This window comes from Sesamum indicum, linkage group LG9 (genome assembly GCF_026168435.1).
Source record: "Sesamum indicum cultivar Baizhima isolate 11 linkage group LG9, ASM2616843v1, whole genome shotgun sequence".
NCBI lineage: Eukaryota > Viridiplantae > Streptophyta > Magnoliopsida > Lamiales > Pedaliaceae > Sesamum > Sesamum indicum.
The window spans coordinates 8,466,039-8,477,022 of record NC_142665.1 but is presented as its reverse complement, the minus strand read 5'-3'; the positions used below and the strand labels follow the sequence as shown (position 1 = coordinate 8,477,022).

At 35.7% G+C, this 10,984-nt stretch overlaps 1 protein-coding gene across 3 annotated transcripts; it reads left to right on the top strand.

Annotated features, from left to right (window-relative positions):
* The first annotated feature begins 234 nt into the window (after window positions 1–234).
* LOC105171111 (putative serine protease EDA2) lies at window positions 235–10,310 on the top strand. 3 transcript variants are annotated; one of them, XM_011092135.3, is made up of 13 exons: window positions 235–522; window positions 2,387–2,512; window positions 4,571–4,726; window positions 5,639–5,821; window positions 6,017–6,133; window positions 6,582–6,635; window positions 6,742–6,813; window positions 8,606–8,811; window positions 8,951–9,045; window positions 9,420–9,494; window positions 9,570–9,653; window positions 9,930–10,031; window positions 10,132–10,310. In XM_011092135.3, the coding sequence occupies exons 1-13, from the start codon at window positions 337–339 to the stop codon at window positions 10,137–10,139; spliced, it is 1,464 nt and encodes a 487-aa protein (XP_011090437.1). In that variant the 5' UTR covers window positions 235–336; the 3' UTR covers window positions 10,140–10,310. The 3 variants fall into 3 exon arrangements, with proteins under 3 accessions (XP_011090437.1, XP_020552546.1, XP_011090436.1); XM_020696887.2 differs by having other exon boundaries at window positions 10,129–10,310; XM_011092134.3 differs by having other exon boundaries at window positions 236–522; window positions 9,930–10,310.
* The last annotated feature ends 674 nt before the right edge of the window (window positions 10,311–10,984 follow it).

Here is a 10,984-nt window from a genome sequence, read left to right as displayed (position 1 = left end):
AATTAAACGAAATTAAAAAAATAAAAAATTGCTCAAGTCGTGATTTCACAATTTTTGGGCAATTTTTTTTTAAATTTTTTTTTTTTAATTTGTAATCCCGACTCATAATATTAATACTAATATATTTAAATAAATTATATTAATATAATTTATTTATTTTTTATTAATAAAAAAATAATTAACTACAGCATACAGATTGTTTCACTTTCCATTAACTAGAAATAGGAAAAAGGCAAATTATAAAAGAAAGGCCAATGATCTGAGGAGTCTTTGTCGAAAAGCTGAACTTTGGAAGAAAATAATTTTCTTCCTTGCATTTGGAGAAACGGTGATATAATGACGAAGCTCACCGCAACTACGCCGGCGTCGATGTCGTTCGCTTTTTTCCTTTTAATTCTGGTGGTTGCGTCAGGTGGGGCGTCAGCTTCGCGGCTTCTCCGGCTGCCGGGTGCCACTAGCAAAAAGTATTTGACGAAACAAGAGCACTGGTTCAATCAAACACTCGACCACTTCTCTCCTTACGTAAGTCTGTTTCTCTGATTTGTTTGTTGGATTCGCTGATTGAACTGCTGCTGCTGTTCGTGTTCCTGGGGAATGGGCAATTGGGGTTCGGTTTTGGTGGTGTTTAACCGTTGAAATGGCAATTTTTTTTGCTTGATTAATTTCTCAAAAGTTCCGAATTTGAGTACTTAGTTGAAGATATAGCTTTAATTTAATGTTCATGTCGCTGAAGTCTCCTGCATGTTCAAGTTATGTGGATGTCTGGCGTATATGTGTATGCACGGGAGGCATAAAGGTAATTCTTTTGCGTTTGGACGGTGGAATGTTTCCTTGATTACTTGCTCAAGTATGTCTGTATCTGTTTTTGGTTTGGTTGGAGTCTTATAAGGTTACATAAAATGGGTCCGTGAATTTTTTTTCGTTTTCTTAGCTAAATGGAAGAGCAACTGGTTTGACCAGATGATTGTAGGTGTCTGTTTATAAGCCATTGTAAAGCGGGAAAGCATTTATGGCATTCGGTAGACGTGACCAGCTGTTATAAAAGTGGTTTAAGGACTGCGGTGGATCATTAAAAGCTTATATAAATGTGGATCTTTTTGGAGTTGGAATGAGCTGAGGGAAAGTCAAAATAAAATGTCGGTCTGTGGAGTTTGCCCCAATATTTCATCTAGACCGAAGGGTAAAAATTGTAAATCTTACAATGGTTTCAGGAAGCCTAGTAAAAGTGGTTGATCTATTACCTTTTATTGTAATTTCCACGAGATTGTCCTAGTAGAAGTGGACCTTGAGCAACCGTGGACGTAAGGGAATTCTTGGAACCACGTAAATCTTGTGTCTTGCATTTTTCTTTTTAATTTCATATTTTCTACACACTTTCATGGTTTGACTAAATTTGATCCCTAACATAAACAGGGAAACATGGATTACTGTGGTTATAAGCTGAACCTTTGTTTGAGTTACTTATTGATGGAATCCAAAGGGGAGCTGAATTCATGGGGTCAACTTCAGAATAAAATTTTAATATGATCTAACAAGTGTGAGTCTTTGAAAAACTGAATTGACGCTATCTATTTAAACTGAGCAATTGGGGTTGACAGCATTTGGTGTATTTAGTGATCGAGTTGACAGACTAGTAAATTAAGTGCACTCTCTTGTATTTCTAACTCCTTTCTAGTTGTAATTCAAGTTTATTCTGATAGTTAAAAAACAAAAAAAAGGTTGCTTTTAGTTTAAATTTGATAAATAATAAGAAAAATAAATTTGAGTGAGAAAATGTGTATCATTAAACAAGATCAAAGTCTCACTGTGTGCATATTCACATGCATGTAGCATCTTGTTGCAAGTTAACGGGTTATAATTATTAAACCTGACTGAAAGTGGCGGGCTTTAAGTTTACAAATTTTCATTATTTCTTTTGCAAACAAATTGATGGGTTACGGGTGATTTGATGTGGTTTTAGTGGTTCAGTGAGCAGGTTTATGCATGCCCCTAATGACAGGAGCCAATTTTGTTAGTGAATATTCGAGTACATTGCCCATCAAATATATGAACACTGGCATTAAATTGCATTATTAACTGTTGCATAACTGTTCCTAGGGATATCTTCATGTGCTCTTTCTGGAACTCCAACAGTGTAGGAGCCTATTCATATAAATATGCTGTTACATGTGTTTTGCGTGAGCCAAAGAAACTTTTTTACACTAAAGTTTATGTGTCGGGATGTCCAATTTTGACCTGTTTTATGTTTTGGCCTTTTGGGTAGATTTGTATTCCTGTGAGTACATTTTTCATGGTCACATTAAAAAATTAAAGCACAATCAATTAATATCAAGAATTAGCATTATTGTAAATTCAGTACCTGTTCTCAGCATAAATTTTATTGCAGGATCATCGTCATTTTGGACAACGGTACTATGAATATCTTGATAACTTTCGGGCCCCTGACGGACCAATATTTTTGAAAATATGTGGAGAATCTGCTTGCAGTGGGATTGCCAATGACTATATCTCTGTAAGTTTACACCCTTTAGACTTTCCCTACAAAATGGCTTAGGAACATTTTCCATCTATTTGTGACCCTTTATTGCCAACTAAGAATAGTGAGATGGAAAAAAAGGTCCTTGTTGCCACCTAAATGCTCATTACATGCACAGGAAAAGGTGATATGACGTTTCTTTGTAAGGACCTTGATATTTTGAGAAGTCTTCATGTGCTCGTATGGGCCTCAAAATATATTATTTTGATGGGATTGAATGTATAGAGTTCATACATGTATGCTATAAATTAGTCATGGAATTGCATCTGCAATTGACTCAAGTAGAATAATTGGATGTTACAAACTGACCCTCTGTGATCCCAAATATTATGAATCATCTGTTTTTGTATAGAAGAGTCTTCCAACTACATACTCTTGCATGTTTCCCATATCTACTTTGCAAGAATATCAATGGACCAACATAAGGTTACTCAAATTGATATGATCCAGCAATACTTAAAGACTTTTAAGGCATTCTGGTCCTTTTTTCTTTTGTTTTGTCCTTTTCTTTTTCCCATCTGCATCATGATAATCAGCAACAATCTGAAATAGTGCTGTCTTTGCTCTCATGGTGGGTGAGATGCAAGGAGGGAGCAAGTACAATTATTTCTTTGCAACCTAGAGTATGCAATGCAGTAAGACACATGAGGATAGAGGAAAAGAATTGGGTACATGTTCTGTCCTTAGTTTTCCAAGTGGACCTCATGGAACAATGCTATTTCATATCTAGAGGAAAAATTTTAGAGGCAGACTTTGTTTCTTTTTCCTTTCGGAAAAGTTCAGAAGATTCCACTCTCTTCTGGAGTTAATAACTGCCTATGTATTTATATATAACATCAGATATAGATGTTGTAGGATCCTTCTTTGATCCATGTGGAGAAACTGTGAATAAGACATGAAGAAGAAATTATTAAAGAACACAGGAAAGTGTTTGAAGTAACTTTACCACTAAAAATTGAAATATTTAGATGCATCACCTCTGCAATGCATTCAGATGAACCAGAAAATGTTATTGTTGAAATTATGTAGTGTATGGCTATGACTACAAAAAGCACTTTTGTGCTATAGTATAGTGAGTGATGAGTTACTACAGGATGAAGTTTCTGTATATATTACGAAGACTGACAAAGGACATACAGGATTAAGTCTTTTGGTTTATGCTTAAGTGAATAGTATCATGGTCTGTGCACTGGAGATGAATCATTTGCAATACATATGTAGAGAGCATCTCAAAACAAAAGTATAAAATTAGTTGGTGTAGGATTGAGTACATGAACTGTATAGTGAAGCTTGGATATTAGTAAGTACTTGTATGGAGGTAGTAAAGCTTAGAGATCATTGAGTACCTGGATAAGATAGAGAGTCTGGGCTTTCTTGATTGATAAATTCATATAACATTGGAAGGGTGTCTCCGGGCTGCCGTGCTTTTGTGCTGAATGTAATATAAGAAACAACATACACGCAAGATGACTGCTATGAGATGAGGATGTTGACATGGAGTTGAGGTTGAGAAGTTAGTTTTGTGAGTAGTTAAAATGGCACAATAACATAAGATTGATTGAGGTGGGAGACCTCAATTTTTCCATCAAATGGAGCCGTTATTATTTAATGCCAAATAGCTGGTGTGAGATTTTTTACTGTCAATTCTTTGATTCTTGACACTGGTATCTTTGAATTGTCTCTTTAATTAGTCGAGTTATGATTTCATTCATTTTCCATGTTGTGGTATCAGACACCTGTTCAGGTGATCTCTGCCCTGGAGAATGCGAGCTAACTGAAGAAGCTCATTCAGGAGAAGATACAGTTCATACTCAATGCTGAAGTGCATCAGATTTTTCAATAATGTTCTTGCAAATATTAAATTGATGTACATTTTACCTTGGTGTTTATGCTGGTAAACAACTACGCAAGCAAAAACTTGAGATTTGCAATCTTGAAAGTGACTTAAGTTTTCGAATATATATGACGTTTGTGTTATCTACTGATCAGTTCGTCAATCGTGATATTGTTTCTGAACTTTGGAAGTCTTAACAGGTTTTGGCAAAGAAGTTTGGAGCGGCTGTGGTTTCACTTGAGCATCGCTACTATGGAAAGAGTTCTCCTTTCAAATCTTTGACCACAAAAGACCTGAGATTTCTTTCCTCGAAGCAGGCACTGTTTGATTTGGCTGCTTTCAGACAGTATTATCAGGCAAGTAGCAGTCTGATTTTTGCACTCTTTCAGACTAAAAAGTTCCGACTCTGAGGTGCAGAACTGCAGATGATCTTGCTAAATTAAGAATGCAATAGGAAGGATTCTTATTCTGCAACTTTAAAGGGGAAAATATATGTAGTATTGAATTATTTATTATTTCTGGTTCTCGTATATATTGTGTAACTTATAGGGTAATGAAGAAAAACTGATCATCAGGTCATGCTGCTGGCAATGTAATTTAGAAAAGAACAAAGTTATCCTTCTGCATGTGACAGTCTAAAGTATCTTGGAAAGAGTCATTTTGTTTCTGTATTCTAGTTATGCCGTCTGTGAGCACTTACACATCTGATCTGCCATTCCGTTAATAAGCAGTTGTAGGTTACTCCAAAATATAATTTTCAAGGTTGTCTGAGTTGCTGATGTGCCACCTAATGTGGGGCAATGCGTATTATACCTCATACTGAGTCTGGGTCTATTCAATTGAGATAAGGTATCCAGGTACCTTAAGGGTACGGGGGTGGCTAGTGGAGGCTCTCTGTCTAAAACTTTTAAGGATCAAAGAGCATTAAGGTATTTAGGCCTCTTAAGCCTAGGGACATCTCTCTAAATTTACCAGAAAATATGTAAGACAATGAATTGATGCATTTAACAGTCAAAAGAGAAAAATGAAAAAAAATATAACTGTCACACTTGAAGATGCAAATGCAAGAATTGTAGAAGTTGAAAGATAAATGAGGAGGATCATATTTCAATTTGATATGAAGCAGTTATGCCTTGAGCTTAAGACCTTAAGTTTAAGTAGGTTTCTTATTGTTATTTCTTTTCCTGATTCTTCTCTTTTCAAAAATCATGATTGTCTTGGTCTTGTACCGGACCCTTACTATTTATGCTCTTTTTCCCTTATTACAGGACTCCTTAAATGCGAAGTTCAACAGACCAAATATTGATAATTCATGGTTTGTTTTTGGTGTTTCATATGCTGGAGCCCTTAGTGCATGGTTCCGCCTGAAGTTCCCTCACCTTACTTGTGGGAGCCTTGCAAGTTCCGCAGTTGTCCAAGCTATTCACAACTTTACAGCATTCGATAAGCAGGTGAACAGAACTTCTGTCTATTCATTGAGTTCTTACAAAACTTTCCATTTATTCTCTTCACCTGTCTGTGAAATTCTAATTGTATTGTGCTCCTCTTTGCTTTGGTTTAGATCAGGACTATGCTGATGAAATTTCTGATTTTCTGTTGCTGAGAGTACTGTTAGTCAACATGTTACCCATGATATTCTTCTGCAGGTTGGTGAATCTGCAGGTCCAGAATGTAAACCTGTTTTGCAAGAAATTACTCGTCTTGTTGATCAGAGGCTTGGATCAAATGCAGAAGCTGTAAAGACATTATTTAATGCAACTGAGGTATAAACATATTCCCTTTTGCCTTATGGGAGCTGGAAGAAAATACCTGCTAGTTTCATTCTTCACATGCTACATAGAGTATTTTTGCGTGCAACAAACTTCAGAAAGAGAGCAATTTGTATGTTCTATTTCTGCTATTTTAAATTTTCTAAAAGATGTCTACCAAATTCATGGGGGATATAAAGTTGAACGGACTAGAAACAGATAACTGACAGGTGGTGAAGGCTTCACATTATTGGCTAATAACATACTTCGTGGTTGATGTTGAGTTTCAATATCTGGGTCCTAAGAGTTCTTTGTTATTATTATTATATATTTTTCAGATATCCTGTTATATTTGATCAGTTGTTTGTGTGCATCTTTTCGGGAATTTGCCCAAAAAAGAACAAATTGTGGAACCTGGTATCATGTCTGGAATTTATCTGATGATGTCTTATCTTCCTTACAGCTGAAAAATGATGGTGATTTTCTCTATTTTCTGGCAGATGCTGCAGTTGTAGCGGTATGTGAAAATGCAGCTTTGTTCAATATAAAACTTCAGTTTTGCTTTGTTCAATATAAAGCTTCAGTTTTTGCGAACAATTATTACATACTTTGCCACTTTCCAGATCCAATATGGAAATCCAGATAAACTATGCATCCCTCTCATTGAAGCAAAGAAAGCTGGGGCAGACTTGGTGGTAATTATTTCTTTTGTTTTTTGATTTAGCAGTGGTAATTATTTTTTACAGTAAATGTTTTCTGCGTTGTTCATATATGACAGCTAATAATGCTAGACTCAGATTAAAGTTATATTTCATCAGTATAGAAAGTCTCTTGGATTAGTTAGGACACAAAAATTACGTGACATTTATAAAGACATCTGACTTAATGTCAGAAAGTATAATTGATTCATTATGTGCTGGGAAAGAGTTACAATCACCATGTGTCTTTTGGTACCCGCTCTTCACTTTATGGAGACACTAATTCACAGAAACAGATTCAAAAAGGCCTACTTCACACACAGATAGATTACTTAGTGAATGCTCGCATGGATATGATAGTACTTATATGGGATAGTTACACTCCCCTCCCTTGAAGTTTGGTGTAATTACACGCATAGTAGTCAGTGGCGCTCAAAGGATGGCGCAAATATAAGAAATAATCTATATATATTTATATAATTAGTATAATTTTGATTAGATTAATGTATAAGGAGTTAAATAAGACATATAAAACAACAAATTGAACATAACAAAACTTCATATAATTAAATCATCCAAAAAAAAAAAAAAACACTAACAGAACAATTAAAGCACTCAAAGATTAATAAAATCACATCAATTTCAAAGATTCAATCGGCATAATTAGAGCTTGTACTGCTGTACACGCCAAAAATTAACTTAGAAAATTAGGGTTTATTAACTTAGGGTTTATGAAGTTAATTTTTTTTTAGGGTTTATGTTTAGGAAATTCCTTTTATATTTAGGAAATTAGGGTTTATTAACTTAATTTTTTTTTAATTCATGGGCCTGGGCCGCCTAGGCCCTTTTCTTTCATCGCGCACCCGCGGCGCGCCTGGGCAGCGCCGAAAAGGCGTCCAAGCGCGCGCCTTTTGCGCCATCCGCCACGGCGCGCGCCATTCCGCGCCATTGACTACTATGATTACACGTAGACTCCCTATGGTCTGGGGAATTACATCTAGCACATCTGAGGTTTGTTTTCATCTAACAAATAAATCTCTCCATTAGTTAAAAATTCACCTAATTTGCTGATATTAACAAAAAAAAAACACTATATTTACCCTCAGTGACTTATTACTGACTTATTGCAGGTCAAATAATTTTTTTTGTTACTAAATTATTGTCATACATCTTCACATGTCAATGCACGCGGTATATTTTTATCGTTATATGGATATTTTGGTCCCAAAAAATTATTTGACCTGCAATGACCAGTAATAAGTCAATTGAGGGTAAATATCAATTTTTACTTATTTTTTTTTGTTAATATCAGCAAATTCAGTTATTTTTTACCAACGAGGGACTTATTTGTTAGATGGAAACAATTTGAGGGGTGCTAGATGTAATTTCTCAAACCACAAGGGGTCTATGTGTAATTACGCCAAACCTTAGGTGAGGAGAGTGTAATTATCCCTATTTATATTTGTATTGACGGACGCTCAAACACCCTTGCTCTCACATATCTTAATACACATACTTTGAACATAAATGTAACCGCAAAAGTAGTTCTGGTGCGAAAGCAGCCCCTAAAGTCTTCAAATCATATGGACCTTGTGACAGATAGCTTATGTAGGAGAGGCAACCTTTTCTCTCTCCAATACTAAGTACTTGATGAACTGAGGAAGCAACTTCTATAAATTGAAGTAAAAGTTATACAATGTCCACGTTTATTTGAGCAAATTCAAATATTTACCTCCTTGTTTCAGTAATACACTTTTTTGCTTTGTGCTGCTGAAATTCTAATTTCCAGGAAGCATATGCTACATATGTGAAAGACTATTATGTTGGGAGTTTTGGGGCCAGTGTTCAAACATACAATCAAGAGCATTTGAAGAAAACCACATTAACCGATGACACGTCTGATCGCTTGTGGTGGTTCCAAGTCTGTACAGAAGTAGCATATTTTCAGGTTGCACCTTCAAATGATAGTATCCGCTCGCTGAGAGTTGATTCTAGGCAAGTCTTATATATAATTTTTTTCTGCACAAGTTTTTACTTCTATTTCCCCAAAAGTTCCTTTCTAATTTCCTTTTATCTTGAATTCCTTACGCTAAGTAAAATTTGATGAATTGACTTGAATACTCATTAATGATAGGTACCATTTGGATCTCTGCAAAAATGTCTTTGGGGAAGGTATCTATCCTGATGTTACTGCAACAAATTTATACTATGGAGGCACAAGAATAGCTGGTAAATCATTGAACTGTTTCAATCTCTAGCTACTTGTGAATTTTTATTTTATCCCACTCATAAATCAGGTAGTTTGACTGACCAAATGGTATTATACACTTACTGTCTAAACTAAATATGTAATTAGTTAATAAGACAGCAGAGAGCTATTCTCCTTTCAACCATCAAAATAGAGTTATTTGTTTAATATATTTCCCTTGTAACCTTATAATCCTTCCTATAATGATTATCTCTCTTTCTTCGGTTAAAAATGATATAATATTCTGACAAAAAGTTAATTTTATTGCAACTCTTCTCAGGAGTACTGACATTGCATGTTGTCTAGTTTCTATGGTGCTTTCAACACGGACTTAAAACATGCATATAATATGCAGGATCAAGAATTATCTTCACTAATGGATCGCAGGATCCATGGCGACATGCATCCAAACAGACTTCTTCACCTGAGAGTGAGTCTAAACATTACATTTACAGAATAATCACCAAACGTTCTTTACTAAAACCGTGTTTCTTAAAATTGTCAGTGCCGTCATTCATCATAACATGCCACAATTGTGGCCATGGAACTGACTTCCGCGGCTGTCCCCAATCTCCTTTGGTTCCTGAAGGTATGTATATTTTTAGATTTCCATTCTCTTTTCTCTTTTTTTTTCCCTCTCCCTTTTTGGGAAGAGTTTTTGAGGTTTCCATTTTCAATCAGTTAAAATCGTATCTTCTTTTCCTTCCCATCCTCCGAAAGGTTTGGTACTATAACCATACTCTTATGTTCTTGCAAGTTTAGAAACCTGTCTTCACCTATTACAGCTACATCTTCTTGCTTCTACCGCACGGCATGTATTTTTAACGTTGTTTAAATCTTTTGCCATCTGTTCTCGAAATTTCAGGTGATAGCGAGAACTGTAGCAGCCCAGACGCAGTTCGTAGAGTAAGGCAACAGATCGTTCAGACCATTGACTGGTGGCTGTCTGAATGCCCCACTAGTCCAGGTAGAAGCTCCATGTAATGAATTATCAGTTGGTTGAGATAAGATATGAAATAGCATACCGTTTATGACTGATGGTTGGAACTCTGCTACAATATCAGCAGGTGTATAGTTTGTATCAGGGGGGAAAAACCATCTGCACAAGTTCTTATGTTGTTTATATAACACAATTACTGCGTGATGTTTTTCAATGTCCCTTGTAACCTACGATCAGGGTGTAAACGTTATCCCCACGAACATACTATTGTAAACCTGTGTTATCAATTGTCCGGAAATTCTTACATGGCCGTATGTGTTTGGTATGACATTAATGATGCTGCTACCTCTGTGGTGGGGGTACGTCGTACCGACTTAGCACGATCATCACCATCCATCTCTCTGTCTCCCGCCCTCCCTCCCTCCCTCCCTCCTTCCCTCCTTCCTATTTATCTCTTCTCAAAGAAAGCGGAATAGCTTTCGCTCCATTAATAAGGAGATAAGTTCTCCCCATGCAGGCTTAAATGCCTATCTATGTTTTTTCAAGTCACAACACTTGCGCCAAATCTCAGATACGGGGAGTATTACTAGCCCTCCGAATAAATATATATATAGAATATATTAATTGGGCAGTTAAATTGAATGTTTTTAAAACTAGCACAGATTCTCCTATTTAATCGATTGAACTGTTAACTGAACTTATACAACCCATAAAATCAGAGTAACCTTAGAATTATTTTATTTTTGGAAAATCGTTGGAACCTTGGGTTGGATCCAATGTCTCAGTTCTAAATTAAATGAATTGGCCAATTCATTAATTTTGCTAAAATTTTCAAAGTTGGTACAGTTTAGAATTAAATCCATACGTTTTATATGAAGTTTGACCAACAAACCAACACCCACCAAAGCTGAAGGCGAAAATTAGACCATCAATATGTATTTTCATAATCAATGCCACTAAAATCACGAGAAAATATATAT